General features: G+C 42.9%; 1 protein-coding gene across 1 annotated transcript in view; it reads left to right on the top strand.

Annotated features, from left to right (window-relative positions):
- The window catches only part of PATJ (PATJ crumbs cell polarity complex component), a 137,997-nt gene that overhangs the window by 39,029 nt on the left and 79,142 nt on the right, over window positions 1-19,826 (top strand). Inside the window, exons 18-26 of the mRNA XM_088169636.1 lie at window positions 8,491-8,700; window positions 9,572-9,691; window positions 12,538-12,912; window positions 14,024-14,144; window positions 14,729-14,885; window positions 15,871-15,942; window positions 16,799-16,976; window positions 17,811-17,921; window positions 18,644-18,721. Coding sequence (XP_088025762.1) covers window positions 8,491-8,700; window positions 9,572-9,691; window positions 12,538-12,912; window positions 14,024-14,144; window positions 14,729-14,885; window positions 15,871-15,942; window positions 16,799-16,976; window positions 17,811-17,921; window positions 18,644-18,721 — 1,422 coding nt within the window. The remainder of the gene's footprint in view (window positions 1-8,490; window positions 8,701-9,571; window positions 9,692-12,537; window positions 12,913-14,023; window positions 14,145-14,728; window positions 14,886-15,870; window positions 15,943-16,798; window positions 16,977-17,810; window positions 17,922-18,643; window positions 18,722-19,826) is intronic.

The raw sequence follows: 19,826 nt of genomic DNA, 5'->3' as shown, positions 1-19,826 counted from the left end.
AGCCACAGGAACAGCTTGATGAGGAGATCTGGAGAAGCTGGAGGCAGGAAGTCACGTTGGGTTTGGGTATTCCCTGGCACTGGGCTGGAGGGGGCCATCAGTCAGACATTCACAGCCTTTCCCTCATCCACTGAGCAGGTGTTGTGGTTTTGGCTGGGATAGAGTTAATTTCCCTCCTAGTAGCTGGTGCAGTGTTTTGGATTTAGCATGAGAACAATGTTGATAACAGGGTAATGTTTTAGTTGTTGCTAAGTAGCGATTACTCTGAGTCAAGGACTTCTCAGTTTCCCATGCTCTGCCAGTGAGGAGGAGCACCAGAAGCCAGGAGAGGGGATCTGAACTAGCCAGAGGGATATTCCATCCTATAGGATATCATGCTCAGTATATAAATGGGGGGAGTTGGCCAGGAGGGGTGAATCCCTGCTCAGGAACAGGCTGAGCATCAGCGCTGTGCTTCACTTGTTCTTCTCTGGTTTTGTTCCTCTCTCTCTTTGTTATGTCCCTTTTCATTGTATTTATTGGTATTAGCATTGCTGCTGTCTTTTGCTTTATTCAGTTATCAAAGTGTTCTTATCTCAGCCGTGGGTTACCCCAGCCAAACCCAGGGCAGCAGATTTGGGTTGAGCAGGACCTGCCTTTCACAAAGCCGTGCTGATCCCCGGGTTGTCCAGAATTCAATAAAGGACAGAGATTTTCCTTATCCCTCCTTTTGCTGTCTTGTTGAGCAAAATTGTAGGAGCATCCCTCCTGTCCCTGTGAGCTGCAGCGGCTCTGGACAATACCTGAGTTTGCAGAGAGGCTGGAGCATTACTGAGAACATCTGTTTTTCTTTGCTTTGTCGCATATCCATGAAATAAATGCTGAGCAGTATTATTACTATTAACCTTTAGAAATGTTTTCCCTTCTTCCCCCAAATTCTCCAATCTGGTTGTTCTTTTTCATTTCCTGCTAGAAAGAATAGCTTTTAATAAAAACAAAAAACCCCAAACCAAAGAAATTCATTATTATTCCACAGATGTCTTCTGCCTGCGAGAGAAGGCGAGAATTTAAAGGGACAAAACTGTAGCTGGAATTTCTGTTAACCACTTTGTAAAGCTCAGCCAGGCTGAGATGATGTGGATGAGGCTGGAGGAAACTGTGCTGGCCTGGCAGTGGGCATATGGAGATGGTGGAGCAGTGGGTGTGGAAGAGCTTGGCCCAGACAGCTCCAAATTTGATCTGAAATGATGAGATTTGAGGTGTGTGTTGGTGCTGATGGATAAGGATGAAGCATCCTGAAAACTCATGGAAGTTATGAGGTGTTCTGTTTTCTTAGAACCTCACCCTGCTGCTCCCCAAATCCAAGGAATCCTGTTGCACTTGGAATTTTCTGTCTGTTCTCAGTGTGATTCACTGTAGCCTTAAAATTCTGTGCAACCTTTCTGCCAACCCTTCTTCCTGCTCCCTTGTCCTCCCTTGTTCCTCATCCCTGGAAGTGTTCAAGGCTAGACTGGATGGAATTCTGAGCACCCTGGGATAGTGGAAGGTGTCCCTGCCCATGGCAGGGGGTGGAATAAGATGAGCTTTATCCCAGCCCAGTCTGGGATTCTGTGATTCTTTGGGCCAAGTCACTGTTTGCAGATCCTTGTTGCATAAAACCCAACCTGTCCTCTGTCCCCACTTTTATTTTGCAGATTTTTCTGCAGCAAGTCTTCCATAATTCATGTGTTTGCTGTTTGTGGAGCAAGGTTTTCATGCAGAGGAGAGCTCTGGTTTGTGTAAAAACACATCCTGCACTTCCACAGACTTTTCCCAGTGCTGAGGCCAGCTCACCTCGCTGGTGCAAGTGCTGCTGGGCTCTCTGGTTGGATTTTGAGTTCAGGAATTCTTTGAATCTCAAAGCTGATCAAAGCCACAACCTGTGCTAAGGCCCACTGAGCACAGGCTGTGTAGGTGATACCATTTATACTTTTTCCCTTGGCTTGTTGATATTTTTTTCTTCTTTCCCACACATCTCTATCCCTTCTTTATCTCATCACACAGTGGCTTTCCTCCACTTCCTTATGAGTTCAGGGATTTTTTTTTTTTTTCTTATCTCTGTGGCTTTTCCCTGTAGTCAGCACTCAGTGTGTTTTTTCTGGAGCTGGAAAGTCTGAAAGTCTAAGATATTAAGAGACTCTAATGAATGTAATCCCTGAGACTTTAGCTCAGTCAAGAGCAAATATGAAAGGCGGATAAAACCTTAGATGGATTGAGAAGTTTGATAAATTAAAAGATAGCAGCAGGCACCTGAGTCCACTGCACGGTGACACTGAAAACGCCCAGAGCCGGTGCCTATCTTTGATTTTTTTTTTTTTTTTTTTTTTTTTTTTTTTGTTTGGGAAGAGCAGTAGCGTGTGAGGTCTTTTCCCTTGGCTTTTCCCCTGGGGTCTCTGGTCCAGAGCAGAGGGGTGGGGACTGTGCTGTGCTCCCCATCCCTGCCAGACCCACGGCTGAGTCACGGCTGGCCACCGTGTTGGTTCTTGCTGGAGAAGGCTGATAGGATTTCAGATCCCAGATGATGAAACCCTGGTGTGGGAAACCCATTGTGCCACCTCCTCCTCTGTGTTTTGCTGTTCCCTCTCCTCCTTTGGGTGGGGCTCCGTGTGGTTTGTTTCTGTTTTTTTTCCCCCTTCCCTGCGAATTCCTGTTTCTTTGCTGACATTTCCCACAACAGAAGTTTTGATTAATGCCGGCTGCACACCAGAGCTTCTGAAATTCATTGCTTTATTCCCTCACTGCAGATCAATAAATAGTAATGTTTTATTTCCAGTGCTTTGCCTTACATCACAGCAAAGTTCAGCGTTCCTCCTTGAGTACTGCTCTGTATTTAAGTTTGTGTTGCTTCAGCACATCAGCCTGCAGTTTATTTCTCTGGTACAGCCAGAGGCTGTGCGTTGTGTAATCTCCTTCCTGAGCAGCCCTGCTGACTGCAAGCCGGGTGGAAGGGGCAGAAACAGGTCTGAAATGCTTCGAATTTCACTCCAGTGCAGTGGATCTAACAAAAGCCAGTAGAGCACTTCCTCAGGGATGTTTTTCCAGGCCTTAGAGTGCCTTTGGCAGTTCCTACGGCCAACTGCTGTAAACATGTTGGAGTGAGTGAACAGAAGGTTTGGACCTTGAGTCTCAACCCTAAAGTGAGGCCACCTTAAGGAGGGAATCAGACCTCACTCACGGCTGGCTCTCCCTCTCTTCCTTGTCTTTTGGGAGGCACTTTGTGCTTTGAAAAGGCACAAAAAAGGCTGCTTGTCAGTCTTGACTCTTGCATCCCATTGGCATTGTTGGGGTCACTGTGGAGGGTGGCTCTGCAAAGGGAACCACAGGCACTTCACAAAATGAGAGCATGGATGAGTATTTTGAGTAATTTCACCACTCTGAGCATGCAGGTACATTACTCATGTGCACTTCTACCTTTGTTCTACATAACAGCGAGACAAACATAAAATGCCTCTGGTTCTTTTCATTGTTGACAGGTGTGTTTTCCTTGTTCAGCATCAACAGTGTTGTGTCTAAGAGTCTTCCAGCCTGGTATCTTATTCACTGAAGAGTTTTTAAATATGGATATGTGTGTTAGACCTGGAAGTGGTCCCATGCAAAATGTAATGAAACTGGGCTGCTGTGACCTCTGAGCTCCAAGGCGTTTGTTTTGGCTCCCTCACAGAAACCTGCAGTATACAAATTGGCACTTGTAAAAATGTTCAGATAAATCAAAAAATGGCACGGGGGGGCCGGGGGGGGGGAAAGTTTCAAACTGTTTCTTTTGGGATCCTTCACCATGCTATTTTGGATGTGTGTTTTTGTGGCAGCAGGCAGTTTGTTGCTTGAAGAGAGCTGAAATATTCTAGGAAGTCAGGCTAGCTGGATTTAGATCTCAAGCGATGCCAAAACTAATATAGCCTGTAACTAAGTGAGAGTGACTTTGCACAGGGAATGTCAGTCACCCGCAGCTTTGTCTTACATTTTCATAGGAGCCTTTAAAAAAAGCAAAACACAAACAAAACCCCAGCAAACGTGGGAGCTGCTCCCATCCAGTGGAGCTGTAGTTTCAGTGCTCCTCATCCTCAGCCCGGGGAGGGTCTGCAGGGCTGGAGGGATGGATGGATGGGGATGGGGTGTCAGAGCAGGGAATGCCTGCTCTGGTGCTGGCAGCTGGGCTGGCCTGGAGTGCCCTCTCTTGGCTGCTGCACATCTCACTTTTTGGGAGGGACAAGGGAACAGCCAGCCTGGTTTATCCCTTTTATTTCCCAGCAGGATGGGCAGAGGTCGGCTGCACTCGTTCTGTCTCCAGTTTTGCTTCCTAAGCCCCTCTGAGTGTGGATGTTTGGTGCCCGTGGCAGTCGAAGCCACAATAAAGTTGCAGCTCCAGCCTTGCACATGGGACTCTCCTAACTCCTGGGACTCTTAACATTTTAGCAGAGCTCGGGTTTTTAAGAGATTTCATACTGCCCCCAACCCAGGCATCCCAGAGGCAGCAACTGCAGTGGCCCCTGCCTGACTCTCCACTGCTAAATGAATCCAGAACAAATGAGGCTCTGAAAATAAGGAGAAAAATTTGACACCTGGACTCCGGGAAACATTTGTGGGTTTTGATGAGGAGAAGGGGGGGAAGGGAAAACCTATGGTTCAGCATAGTTAAATATATGGTGTGCTAAGTATGAATAAATTGTGGCTGTTTTAAACAAGTCCATGGAATCCGTGGCTGGCTCGGGCACAAAGGGGAGGACAGCAGCCACAGCACACGAGTTCCTCAAAGGTTACCTGGAGGCCACTGTCCTGGGCTGCTGCTGCATGGCAGGGGGCAGCTCTCAGCGTTTACACAAGTGGCAAACGTTCCAACAAGTAATTCTTCCCTTAAAAAAGAGCTTTTGAGTTTAGGGGGTTTGTCTCCTCACAGCCCTGCTTTGCAGTCTGGTGCTTTTCCTCATTGTTCATAAATGATTCATTGGTGTAAAGGAATCCTTCAGGAAAGGTAAAAGTTCCTCTTTAAAATGTGCCAAGGCCTGTTTTTGACCATCTTGGAGGTCTTTTCCAATCTTAAGTGTTTGTGTGATTCCTGCTCGTTTTAACATGTCAGTTCACATGAGATTGTCCATTGCACACCCCTTGTGCTCTGGTACAAAGCCATGTGATAATTTCTTGAAATACTGAAATTTTATCACTTCTGGGTTAGGGGAGAGAGTTGCAAATTCCATCCCAGTAAACTTCACTTTTAAAGTAGAAGCTGAAATCTGGTCCTGCCTGCTGGTGACTAAAAATCAATATGAGCCAAGTAAAATGAGTCTAGAGCCTCAGGGTAGGTGTGCAGTCACACTGGTGCTCTTTAGTAACTTGGAATGGTTCTAGCTGGTCTGTTAATGTGGAAATCCCACATTTCAGTGGTCTGAAATCCCACTGTGGGAGTGAACTTGCCTTGTAACTGTACTAACTATATACAAACTATACCTTTTGCACTTGGTATGGAAGGAAAGGATCTGTTTTTCATCCTGCTGCAAGCACTGCTTTCTTTCAAGAGCAAGACAACAGCCCTCATGGCCCAGTTGCACTCAGCATTTAGAAAATGTGAATTTGGTGAATTTGCTGTCTTGTTTTAGCAGGTGGTTCTTTAGGGTGTGCTTGAGGTCAAGGGTAAATCATAAGGCAAAGTTTCAAAAAAATCCCAGTGTTCCTTTGATTTTGATAAGCAAAGCACAGTGCAATCCACTGTTGTGACAGAATATTATTAAATTACAGAGAGAATATGGAAACGTGATTACACCTTGCAATTCAGTGGGTCTGTGCCTTCCTGTGCAGCTTTTGTTGCATTCCTCGTGGCAATCTCACCGTGGTTCAGCCACTGGTGAGCCCTGAGGTTTTGAGCACTGCTGGTGCTGCTGCTGAGCTCTCACTGTGCAGCTCATCCCTCTCTTCTCTCCCTGTACAATAGCTCCCTCTGCTTGAAATCAGCAGTGGAATTGTTTCCTGCTTGCCTGGACAGCAGTTTTTAACATGGGCTCCCTTTTTTTAGCTTCTGCTGCTCTTCATGAAGCAATTGCAGTGCATGGCTTGTGGTTTTGTGCTTTGTGAAGCAGGGAAAATAACCACATTGTCCTCAAACTTCTCTGCCTAGAGCTGTTTCTTTGCAGGAACTCTGTTCCTTTTGGAACACTTCTTTCAGCTAAATTATCTCTTACCAAAACATGATGATTTATTGAGCAAAACTGTTTTTATTTCAGTGGTGAGTTGAAACAGGACTGTTTCTCATCAGAAATGTGGTAGTTAGGCCACTGACCCTGCATAGAAACAGCTGATGGTGAGATTCCCATATCCTGCTTGAGTGGTTCTGATCCAGAACCCAAAAAAGAACTGATTGAGATCAGACAGAGCAGGGATTTGAACTTGGTTCTCCCCCATCCTCAACCAGCACCATAATTACTGGGCCAGTCATTCACTCACAGGATTTTGTCAGCTTATCTGCATGGGTGGGGGTGAGTGCTGGGTTTGTTTTGTTCATTTTTTATCAATATAGCTAAGCCAGCAAAAGTCATATTTATAAAAGCTGTCGTGTCAGCAAAGGTGTCGTTTTGCTGAGAGAGCATTCACCCATTCAGGGAACCAGCAAAAACCTCCCTGGCCATGGCAAGACGAGCCCATGATAGGAAAACTTGCTGGTTTAGTTCTCCAGCAAAGCCTCCCTAGTGTGAACAGTGCCTTGCTTGCTGGCAAGGGGCTGTCTGGGCTGGATCCTGGGTCTGCAGAGATGTCCAGAAGGTTATTTCTAATTTGCAGTGGAGCAAATCCCCAGATTAAAACTAGTTTAGAAGTCTGTGTTGGTTCCAGGGTCCTTGGGCTGGTTGGGGTTTGCTGGCAAGAACAAAGGGCAGCAATAACTTCAATTTTTTACATTCAACACTTAAAGCAAAGCTCTTCTTTTTCCTTCCCATTTTGTAATCTCTTTGGATTCTGTTCTGAACTTGCTGGGTGTTGGTTCATTCCTGAAAATCTCCAGAGGGGGCACAGACACTGGGGCAGCATGAGCACCTTGGCACAGGAGGCAAACCCAGGGAGCCTGCTGGGCTTGGCTGCCAGGACATGGCACTCACCAGGAAACATCGTGTGTGCACTGAGGATAAATCATAAAATTGTAAAATTGTACAAGAGCAGGATAGAGCACTAGGACAGGAGAGAATTGTTGCTGATCTTTATTTACTTGATTCCAGCTCTGGCGTGGCTCTTCCTGCTGAACTCTAATTTCACTTCTCTCATTTCAGCCTTTTACAGATATTACAGGCATTGCCTCATATGTTTGCACATACCTTAAAAAACATGTGCCCTTGGAAAGCAGTGTATAGTCATATAAAAATAAAGAGCTTAAAAAGCATTCCTGTTTTCACATTAACACTGAGGTGCTGAATTCATGGTGGTCTTTGTGATTTGAATTTTGCCTTTTTTTTATCCCTCCCATGCCCTGAATAAGATGCAAGTCCTAAGGGAAAAATAGTCCACGATTGTGCATTTGGAGACCCAGTGCATAAAGGAGCATTTCTGAACTTTATGAGCCCTTAGCAAGGGGGAAAAAGGCTAATTACAATCTTAAAAAAACTAATGAGGAAACAAAAACATTTTAAAAAATTAAAACCCCATACCTTTGTTTTGTATATCTTTCTGCCAGTATATAATAATCTATAATTTTATTGGATTGAGACTAGTTTTTTAAATTACTGAAGGCATGATAGAAATGGTAGAGGACACAAAGCAAAGGCTAATATTGGATAAAAGATGAAGTGAAGTGGATATATTTGCATCAGTTTACAATGTGTATAATATTTTGTGCTTGACACTCTCTGTATCCACCATTACATTGTTCCTCGTGTTCAGTAATAATCTTAGTTACTCTCCTGTTGCTGTCTCCTGTTCCCTGTTAAGGTGCAGAAAATGTCTCTCCTAAGTTATCACGTGGAGTTGACGAAGCAGAAACGCTGCAGCAGCACAGCACACATCAAATGCTATTTCTTCAGTATTTGGGGACTTCATTTGGACTTAATACTTTGAATTAAATTTCTGACGTCGGGGTGGTTTCTTTGCCATCATTTCTGCTGCTCTGAAGCCCTCGGGTGACGTGCAGGGTGGTTATTTCCTGTGACATTAGCACGTCCCAGGCTGGATGGAGGCTGGTGGAAGGCTGCCAGTGTTGTTGTTCTATTTGCAGGTTGGCCTGGCTTTGTCTGTGTGTGTAAGGAGAGGGCAGGGTACCGGTCACCTTTCAGATCTTAGCATTTCTTAATGGATTAGGCAAGTGATAGAATATCTTCCTTTCTGCACACTGTTCTTTGGCAGTGCTAGCAGACTGGGTTTTTTTTTTTTTTAACGTCTCAGCAGGCTCCAGTCCCGTAGCATCAGAGGATGAACGTGCTTGAGTGCTCTTTGCACACTCCAAACAAACATCATCTGAAGGCCTTCACTTGGGGGTGTTTTTCTTCTCATTTCCCCCCCCAGGATCCCTTGGACCCAGCAGGAACAGCCATAGTGATCAGCTCCCTGGTGGCAGGAGGGGTGGCCGAGCGCGGGGGGCAGATTCTGCCGGGTGACCGCTTGGTGTTCGTCAATGAGAAACACTTGGGCAGTGCCACCTTGGCAGAGGCAGTGGAGGTGCTGAAATCCGTGCCCCCGGGTACAGTTTCCCTTGGAATCTGCAAGCCTTTGGTGGTAAGAACTGATTTTGACTGTTTTTTGTTCTTGTCTCGTGGCATGGCGCGTGTCGATGGGGTTGTCGTGTTTGCGGGGAGAATTCAGCACAGGCTGTGTGTGCATGTGGGAAACAACTGAGCTGCCGTGCCTTGAGAGGGCCAAAAGTTCTGGCAAACGGGCAGCTCAGTGTCCAGAAAGTCTGACTGGAAAACCAGCAGGCTCAAGTTCCCTGAAGAACATCCACGTGGAGCTGGGAGATGTGCCTGGGCAGACCTGTGTGCCCTGTGCAGGTGTAACATGGTTCAGCACTTCAGCAGCCATGAAATGTGTGCTGGAGCCCATTCCTCTCTGAGACACTGCTGAGTGCTTGCCTGAGCTCCACTGACATCAAAGAAACCTACTCTGTTTGAAGTCAAGACTGTATATCCAAGCAGAATTTCCCTTTTCTGGAATCAGGCCTGTGGAACCCTTTAGTCCCCACTAAAGGTGGGGAATGCTGCAGTATTGTTCATCAAGGGCACCCAGGTAAAATTAATTAAAGCCCCAGTTAATAGTAAATGCTTGTAATTCAAAGTGGTAGAGGAGTTGTGAAATAGGAGTGTAGGAAAGCTGTTAAATATATTATTTCCTTTTCTAAAAATTGAGATTTCTTTGTTCATATCCTTGTATTTGTCTTTCTTTCCTACACATCTCTTTAGATTTTAGTGCATCTGAACCAATATCTTCAAAGAAGAAAAGCTATTGACTTCATCGTCTCCATTTTTGACTTTCTATTTTTATAATTCTTTTCTAATGGCTGTTTCTCCTTCTCCCTTTTAATTTATTGAAAGATGTGGGAATTTTTTTTGTTGTTGTTTTCCTGACTCATTGTTTGGATTACCTTTTTTAGGGAGAAAGCAGAGAGGAGGAGAACATGCACGGTGTGGATACCAGCAGCATCAAAAGCAGCCCTGAGTCTCCAGAACCAGTAGACAACACAAATTTCTCAGTAATACTTGAAGCACCACAGGTATTTGGATACTTTTTTTGGTTCAACTCCAGTTTATACAGACAGGAAATGATGTTTTAACGTAAAAACTACAGTATGCTTTTCAGATAAGACTGAAAGTATTGGATTCCCTCTGAAAAAGCCTCTAACAGCAAACTGTGCCAAGTGCATTGGGAGCACTTACCAATGCAGCTCCCAGACTGCCTTATCAAATTTATTATGTCATTAAAATACCTTGGGTTACCTTGGATATGAAATAGGAATGCTGTGTTGTTATTATAATCAGAAGTGGTGGGCTCAGCTTTGCACAGAAAGGAAAGTATGGAAGCAGAATGCTTTTAATTATCGTGAAGCAAAAACAAAAATGTAGTTTAGAGTATAAGGCACTCTTGAAATACTTCCTTCTTCATAGCCTTCTAATGTTCTCTAGAGTGATTTCTTTACTCTTGCCTCAACTCTCCTCATCCTTACTATCTGAGAAATAATTCTGTTTATTGTGGGAGGATGTGGCATTAAAGATAGTGAGAAACTCAGATACCAGGGTAATAGGCAATAATATTGCAGTTCTCACCAGTGCAGAGCTAGAGAGATGTGGATATCTTTTAACTCTCATCTGTTCTCAAGTGTTCTGCAAAATTCATGCTGGTAAATGTATTCTTTTTATACCAGAAAATACAGTACATAGAGGATCATCCAGAACTGCAACACAGGAAGAAAAATAAATTCCAAATTTTCGTGTAGCTGAACATGTGTACCTGTCTCTGGATGCAAACCTATTTTTAATGCTGAAATGGTAGATTAGAAGCACCAAAAAGGAGAAGTATTACAGGCTAGATGTGGATATACTGTGAAGAAATTAGCCTGGATGATGATAAATGATATTTACTGATTTTCACAATGTAAAATGGCATTTGTTGTTTTCCTGGGGCATGGGAAGGATTGCAGAGAATTTGTTCTCTGCCAGCTCAGATTGGTTTTTTACTTCCTAAATGAAACCAATGTCATTAAGTATTTTTAAAGAAAATATTTTGTCTTAAAGTCCTGAAACTGGAAGGATCCATTTGGACAAAACACCCGCAGAGGAATTTACTCACATTTTGTTTTACCTCATGTGTGACAGCTTTGGTGGTAGCTAAAATTCCCATCCATTTATTGTCTTACCTGCTCACACAGGTAGCCAGGAGTGCTGTGTGCTGGTGACTCCCACTCTGAGGCACTGGCAGCCAGAACTTCAACCCCAAAATGTTGGCATTTGAGGATTTTATTTATTTGCTGCCAGGGTGGACTTCAGGGTGGTGTTTGCAGCATTGCCTGTGCTGTTGGTGGTGTGTGGTGCTGCAGTGCAGCAGTCAGGGAGGATGCAGAGCAAACTGCTGGGTCAGGGACACAAACCCTGTGTGCTTCTGAGCAGGGACAACTGATTTATGTGCCCTGGACTTGGGGAAGTGTTGGGAGAACAGCACTGCAGAGCCAAGGGGGAGCGGAGTGAAAATGGAGAGAATTAGGATCTCTTCAGACTGGGTGTTTTGTGAGATCAAGGTACATGGATCAAATGGATTAAAGGGACATTTAATGCTAATTAAGTTATTAGAATGGACTAATTTTTGGATTGCTGGTGTTCTGCTCTCGTGTCAGCTATTGGCTGCATTCCTTATGCTCCTGCCTCTGTCTTGTTTTCTCTCCTGCCTCTCACTTGAATTATACAAACATCTTGGCAGTGTCTGGGGGCTTTCCTTCTGTATTTGTACAAATGTAACAAAACAGGATCCTGACACCGAAGGTCAGAAATGGTGCAGTGCCGTGGGGAGTCTGGGAAGGGGCAGGAAGCAGAAACAAAAACATTTTGAGGAAGGAGCTCTGAATCTGTGCACTGATTTCGCAGGGGCTCGGGGTGTTGAGGTTGGATTTGGGGGCTCTTGGAAACACAGAGATTTGGTGGCCTGGAGAAAAGAGGGGGAAAGCTCTCAGTGTGTGGAAAAATTTTGGGATAAGTGCAGGGCATAAAATCCCAGCTGCCTGAGCAGACTCCCTGTGAGCCAATGAATAGCACCCCATTGCATTTGGGAGGAACAGGAGCTGGTGAATGTTGGGGAAGCACGTGGCAAATCCCAGGAAAAGAACTGTGGAGTGAGATCTGAATTTCAGAGTGGGTTTTAATTCCTTTTCCCTCGGTTTTGTTGTTTGTTTTTTTGGTTTGTTGCTCTGTGGTTTGAGTTCAGTAGAAAGGTGAGCGCTGGTCTCATTAAAACAGGAAAGTAATGAACAGTCATTTATATCTTTTTTTTTGGGGGGGAGTATGTGGGTCATCCATTTCCCCTCTGCCCCAGGTTAAAGTTGGATGGAATATCCAAGGTAGGGACAAGCAAATATGGCTTTCATTTGGGTTTTCTGGGGGGGTTTTAGGTTGCTAACACTGTTGCATAAGCAAACTCTTAAGCTTTTTATTTAGCTGATAGCATTTTAAGAAATGTTCATGCATTCATAAAGCAGCAGCAGATATGTCTGAAGCACAGATATACTTTAACTAGATTTATATGTACTTTTTCCTGTGGTTGTTTTAGTATTAATTAATAATTTCATTCCCTAACTTCAGTCCAGATTGGTTTTTCCAAATGGCTGCCACAGTATCTAAGCTGTGCAACTTAAATATCTTTACATTGAAAAAAAAAATAATTGCACTGTCTACTTTCAGTGTTAAAATCATAAGTCAGAGAGTTTATTTTCTTTTACAAAATGCAAAAAGGTAGAAGATGTTCACTTCAAAAATCAGGATGTACTTTTAACGTGGGCAAGAAATAAAGCATAGCTTTAGAAGAGTGGGGAGGAAACTCGGTGTAAAATCTCTATTCCTTTAATGATCTTTGCAGGGTTTCAGAGATGAGGTGCCTTATAAAGAAGAACTCGTTGATGAGCCCCGTTTGGACTTGGGAAGGTCATTCCAGCTGTCTCAGAAGGATGATGAGTGTGGGAAGGAGTCCTGGGAAATGTGTGAATTTCTGAAACCCGGAGCAGAGGACATGGAGGAGGAACGGGAGATGTTGGTGGATGAGGAGTATGAGGAGGACTCAGAATTCCTGAAATGTGGTGATGCCTCAGGTGGAGAGAAGGCACCCTCAGACAGGAACCTGGACACAGAGCAATGGGCAGAGCAACTGGAGACTGCTGAAATACAGGATTTAAGATCCAGTGCTAGCCTAAGTCCCAAAGAGTCCCTGGAATATCCATTCAGTAAAGATGAAATGGTAAGAAATGCTGTGCTGAGCACAGATCCCTCAGGGCAGACTCCAAAACTTAACCCTCAGGACTCTGTCTAGTGTTTTAATTACTAGAATTTAACTCATTTATTTACTTGTGCACCTCTAACAGACGCCAGTCTATCCTTTTGTACATTTTGGAAGGTTTTTTTAGGTAACTTATTGTCAGTATAGTTACCTGCTAGAGTGAAATATGTGGTTGGTGTATTTACAGGCATTCTGAATTTGTCCTTTTACCCAAAAACTTGTGGCTTTGGTTTGGTTCCTTTTGGAAGCTGTGTTGATATGGGGCAGGCCAGTAACAGCAGAATGTCACTTCGTGGGTTTGATAGCCTTCAGTGAGACAAACTCCCTCTTTTCCTCATTTTTTAAACCCAAATCAGTTCCTTCATCCAGATTGTGTCATTGAGGAAAAAGTGATATTGTGGAAGGAATTGTGCAAGGATAGTGGTGGATAAAGGAGTAGAAGGAGACAGGTTCGGGTGAATTGCAAAACTCTTATTTATACATCTTTCTCAAGTACTGAGAATTATTTTTTCCTTCTGATTCTTTGTTCATCCTCTTACTAAACAAAAAAGTGATATTATCAGCCTCCCATGAACCAGGTCCTGAGGTGTGTGTGCTTTTATGTGGAATAAAAATGGAGTGGAAGAGGATTTTGTATCACAGCCACAGAGAATTTGAGGTTTTGTTTGGCTTGTCCCCTTAAGCAGGATGTGTATAAACAGATAAAATGAAGTTTCTACCGACAGTTTTATACCAGAGTGCACAATATTAAATTTATATATTTGTTACTTATAAAAAACAAATGAGCAAGAGTAAAGAAATTTTAGTCTGAATTAGAGGTGAGGAGAAAGATACGGTTGCTTTATATTTCAATTGCATATAACATTTCTCATGCCTCTCCTTAATGCAGTGAATAAATGAGCAGTTAGTATTTAAATGAGCAGTTAGTATTTCATAGTTACCTGAATAAATATGAATGTAGCTGAGGAAACGTGTGTGTTTGCTGCAAAAATTAATGTTCCTGTCAAATACCCCTGTGTAAGTTAATACCATTGCTTTCTAACTTTAATTACTTCTTTTCTCCTCTGTGAAGTGTGAAGAGAATGCTTCTATAAGGTCACACTTTTCTGGAACCACAGCACACAGCAGCTACCAAAAAGACATATTTGATACTGAAACTACCCAGGCAGAAGTGAAAACTGAGATGGATTTAGGTTTGTAAGAACGTTCTCTTTATCTCATAATTTTGTATTTACAAATCTAAATTTTTTACCAAAACATAAATACTTTCACATGAAAAAATAATCAAATCAAGAGTTCTGCAATCTCAAGACAGTCTGGCATTAAATGGGTTTCAGCTTTATAATCTTGCTTCCTCCTCCAAATCTGGCCAGTAACAAATAAATACAGAAATAAAGTGACAAATAAATACAGAAATAAAGTCACAGGCTCTGGGGGTGGCTTTAGCACAACCAGAAATTTGCAAGTGGTCTGTGTGGTGGATAATTGCCCCATATCTTGGGTTTGTGATTTGTGCTCAAGACCAAAGTTTCTCCTTGTCAGATGGCCACAGATGGATGCTTAGGATTTGGCAGATTCATCAGAGAAATAAATTTATCAAGCTGCCTGAAGTGGCACTCCCTGTCTGGGAAGAAGGAGCTCCAAGCCCTGTCCAACCTGGCCTTGAACACATTTGGAGCCTGGTGGGATAAAGGGTTTAATTCCAAGGGTGAAATAATTGGTGGGTGCCTGGACAGAGGAAGCCAAAGTTCACATCTCTCCCCTTTTTTTTCTTCAGGGACAAAGGTTCAGAGTGACTCTGAAGGACCTGAGCTTGCTGTTGATTCAGAAGCAACTGAAAAGGAAGCACTAAAGGAGGAGAATTATGTTTTTCCCAAGAAGCAGGAATCTGAGAGAGTAACCACCTTAGCTCAGCCTAGAACAGCATCAGGCAGGTATGGAGGAAGATTTCAGGTTTTGAAAGACATTCATTTAATGGTCTCATCTCTCCTCTTGCTTTACAAAGCTGAATCATGATTAAAGGTTGTGTGGAGTGCTCAGACATAGAGGGCCAGGTCTGTAGCTTTTACAGGAGATGGAGTTTGGCTTAAAACCTTAAAACTTCCCAAGTTTCCTCCCCTGAGCACTGGGACAGAAATGTGCAAATGGCTCTGCCACCACTCCACAGTGAGGGATGTGGCTGGAGCAGAGGGATGCAGCCTTTACTCACAGCTCCTTAAAGAGCTCTCCTGGTTTTCCCTTCCCTTTGTTCTTCTTTTTGGGAAGAGCAGGTCAGCCAGGGGATCTGCAGGAAACTTTAGTTCTGCCAGTGGTGCTGAGGAACCTTGAGCTGGCACTGGCTCTGGATATTTGCCTTATCTGACCCAGTCTTTCCCCACCAGTTTGGGGTCAGTGGAGCTTTTGGGGCCTTTGATTCCAATCCTCTATACTTCCCTAATTTCATCTGAAATCTTCTCTCAGAGGGAAAGCAGCTCAACAATAAGGTGAGGGGATTGTTCTGTAGGGTTTAATGGAACACACAGGATCTGTTCTCCCACTTGGATCATGATCTGCTTACTGCTTTTGGCATGTTTATATCCCTCTCCAAGCATCACAGCATATTTATCAGAAAGTAAATGTTAATTGCTTAAATAGTCATTTAGAATGAGTAAATGCAGTGTAGATTTGTGTATCACAGAGCAGCTTATAAATTTGGTCTGCCCATCATGTTTATTTCTGGAGCATTCCTTAAGTACATTTAAACCTAAATACAAAAATTCCTGTCTGGTCTGTTGACTCTGTACATTTGCTTTAAACTGGGCAGTGTGAGAAGGTGTTGCTGTCTCACTGCCAGATACAAAATATGTGAGGAATTGTGACCTGGCATGGGTGATGCCTCTTTTATTTTTTATTCTTCCCTTCCCCTCTGCCCCAAATTAGTGAATTACCCGAGAGAGAAGAAGGAGAAGGAGAAGAAACTCCAAACTTCAGCCACTGGGGACCACCACGGACGTATGTTCATATTATTCCTTCCCATTTACCTTAAGTTGTTTTGGTTTTTTTTCTGTGAGCCACATTAGTTCTTTTTGGGTGGTTTTTTTTTTTTTCTCTCCTCCTCTGCCAATAACTTTAGGGTACCTGTGTACCTTGGACTTTTCCTGAAGACAGGGAATTTTTAACAGATGTTCAGCAGAGTTCTGCCTTCTGTTTATACAGCTGACTTGGGAAAGCTTGGCTGGTTGAGGTTGTGGATGACCTACAAGTTCTTGCTCATTTAATAACTATTAGGTGTGAACAATGCACATAGTGCTGTGCTGTCTCCCTTTCCACAGGTTCCATTGCTAAACCCCCACAGCAGGATTCCAAATTGCCAAGCCAACTTTTTAGCCACATCCTTGTTGTATTGTTAACATTTTTAGGTGAATTGTTTTTATGGTCCCAAGTTAAATATGTTCCTGCTTGAGCTGATGAATATGCACTGAAGTCAGCGTTCAGAAAGTTGTATGAAATTCTTCATTATTTGTCTAACATGCCACTTGCAGGGCTTCCCATTCCCAGGCACTTTGTTCAGGCTGAAAGAGGATAAGTGTTTACTTGAAGATCTGAATTTCTCTGAAATGAAAGCCTCTGCCCAGTGGGCATGGGTTGGCAGCAGAATTTTGCTCTTTTTGTGGGGTGAGATCTGCTCAGGGTGAAAACTCAACTCTGCTGAGAGCATTCTCAGGCTTCTGACTTTATCTCTTTGCTCTGTTAAATCTTCCTGAAAGACCAGGAGCTTACATTTATTCAAGGCTTTGCATTTGTAGTTAAAAAAAAAAAAAAAAACAACTGTTTGAAGTTCTTGAAATTATCACATATATTTTTTCAGTGTTGAGATCTTCAGAGACCCTCACGTGTCTCTTGGAATCAGCATTGTTGGTGGACAAACTGTCATAAAGCGCCTGAAGAATGGAGAAGAACTTAAAGGGATCTTTATCAAACAAGTTTTGGAAGACAGCCCAGCAGGAAGAACAAGGGCTTTAAAAACTGGAGATAAAATACTTGAGGTAAATGGAGATAAACCTTCCTTTTTAGTCTAAGAAATAAAAATTGACTCAAACGGCTTTGGGTGAAGAGAGGAACAAAATACTGCCACCACTTCATGAAGTATTGACAGCACTGTGTTTTGAAAACCAAAGGAAACCTCGGTGGTGTTTCTTTTTTTTAAGGTCTGGCTATGGAGGTCTTTTAACATTCTCCTCTGTATTTAAGAAAAGATGTGTCCTGGTGTCTGAGGGGGAAGTGAAAAAAACAGCAGTGTCCTCCTCTCATACAAATGAGGAATAAGTTTTAGCATATCTATAAGCATAAATTTAATATATACAAGGACACAGACTGTTCATACTGAATTATGGGCTGTTATTTTGTGTGTGTGGATTTAGAGTAGTTAAGTGATAACCACTGTTTGGGATAAATCCCTGATTCTGGCTGGTGCTGTGGGGGAAAATGTCGTTCCCTCCTCTCGCCTCTGGTTGATTTTTTGTTACTCATTTTCTCCAAATTAATACTTCAGAATCTGGGGTGCCAAGCTGATAGTGCTGTTCAGGTGTAGTTTGCAAACAGGTAAAAGCTGAAAGTGTTGGATCTAACATTATGTAACACTCTGAATATCTTATTCCTTATGTTTTTATCTAGGAGAATTGTTTTGGGCAACATATGGCCATCTTTTAATTATGAATACCCAGTAATACACTTTTCTTTAAACCATCACCGAAACATACTTTACAAATAATTACTCTTGACTGTTTTTGATGCCTTCCTCAGATACACTAATCTCCTGCAAGTGTGTGTGATGCCTTGTAATGACTCTGTACCTAATAAAAATAAACACTGTTTGTCAGGTTTCTGGGGTAGACCTTCAGAATGCCACCCACGAGGAAGCTGTAGAAGCCATCAAGAATGCAGGAAATCCTGTGGTGTTTGTAGTCCAGGGCTTGGCTAATGTACCAAAAGTAAGTTTATTTCTATTTTTATTCCAAAACTTAGTAAATGCATAACATGCATCTTATTTTAAAGCTGGCTAAATTCCTTTCAGCCAGTCCTGTCAGTTTTTATGTCCAAGGATGGATCCTCTCCGTCAGTTACAGACTGATTGATTGATTACTTCTCTGCCTGATTGGAAACCTCATTTGTCTGATTTACATGGAGTAGATGTAAATCTGTTGACTAGGTGTTAATTCAGCTCTCTCACCTGTGTAGTAAGAGCCTGGCTCTATGCATTTTGATTTGTCCGTGTTACACAATCAAGAAATAAACTCTGTTTATCTCAGAGGAGCAAAGCTGTAATTAAAATTAGTCAGATTCACACCAGCAGCTCCTTGTGAAACATTTCTGAGGGACCTGAAACAGTTACCTGGGAGCAAGTTAATTTCCAAGAGATTTCAGGCATCTCCTCATCTTTGAGGCCAGGGCAAGAAACTTTTTAAAGCCTTAGTAAGAGCAGGCATACAATTCTACCTGCCTAGAATGCCCACAGGAACTCCAAACTTTTGATGTAAGAATGTAATTCAGTAAATCCAGTGAAAGAATGTGATTTGTTGACTTCACTGCAGTGCCCTTCTACATGGGGCAAAATGCAGAGTGCACTGGGGGGCTTTGTTGTTGTCAGGAACTGATTTTGGATGTTTGTTTTGCAGCTATAATGCTCTGTCTAATGTGGTACTTTGGTTTTCAGGTGGTTTCTCCTGCCCAGCCTAAGGGAATCAGAGTCAGTAAAGATCAGGATGCAGACAAAGGAAATAAGACTGATAAGGTATTTATTCCATTCAGTGCTGTACCCGGGTTTTACTAAATCAAGTGGTATAATAGCATGTATTCTAACTCTATGATAAGCTTCCTCCGAAGTCTGAAATTAAATTTGAAGTGTTTTGTTGAAATATCTTTGATTCTATGACTTTTTGCCAAATTCCTGCCAAATATTCTGACACTTATTCTGTGGGTGTCTGCTGGGTGCTGAAACCCTGTACTTAGCACAGCTCCTCACTGTCATCTGTCTGAAATACCTGGTTTGCTCCATGTGGAGGAAAATTGATTCCCTTTGTTCAGCAGAAACAGAGAAATGGCAACATGTACACAAATAATACCCTCCATGTGAGGCTGCCTGAAATTCAGTGAAATCAGGTTATGGGATGATGAAATCCACAGAGTCTCCTGCATTTCCCTCAGCTGTGTAAATTGAGGAAATGACCGAGGGATCTGTGGCTGCTCAGCTAATTGTGAGGCAGTTACTGCACAGTGACTTCCAAATAACTTCACAGCAGCTCTAAAAGAGAAAAACCCTGTTTGGTAGGAAACAAGAAGTTTGTGTTAATAAGGGGACAACTGAAAAATGTTAATTTTTCATTTTCAGCTGTATCACTCTCATGGCCTCGGTGTTTTCCTGTGGGATTTGCCCTGACTGAGGAGAGTAGTTCAGCTGCTTTGAGGGTGTGAGAGCAGCAGGAGCAGAGACAGAATTAATGCAGACACTAAGTTTTGCCTGGTGCAGTTTAGCTACAAATAGGATGAAGTTTCCATTTGATCCTACTCAGCACTCTGGTGTTTGCTGGGTACTTGAGAAGACCCTTTTACCTCCAAAAGTTTTTGTAAGACTTCTTTCAGATCCTGTCGGGGACGGGAGCAGCGAGGCTCAGTTATCAGAAAAGGTGTTGAAGACATGCTTTCATGCCAGAGGATAATACTTCCAATGAAGCACTTACAATCCCCTTTTCTTGTGGTTCTTCTTTTTTTTTTTTTTTTATCTATATTTCTAATCTCAAAAGCTCTCATCCTCTGGCAACGTGCTGCCTTTAATCTGCAGCACTCCGGTGCGTCGCGTTCTGCGCCGTTCCAGGGTTAAAGAGGGAGCCTAATCTTTT

This window comes from Sturnus vulgaris, chromosome 9 (assembly GCF_052056855.1).
Source record: "Sturnus vulgaris isolate bStuVul1 chromosome 9, bStuVul1.hap1, whole genome shotgun sequence".
Taxonomy (NCBI): domain Eukaryota; kingdom Metazoa; phylum Chordata; class Aves; order Passeriformes; family Sturnidae; genus Sturnus; species Sturnus vulgaris.
The sequence above is the reverse complement of the archived record's forward strand: the minus strand, read 5'-3'. Positions and strand labels throughout refer to the sequence as shown.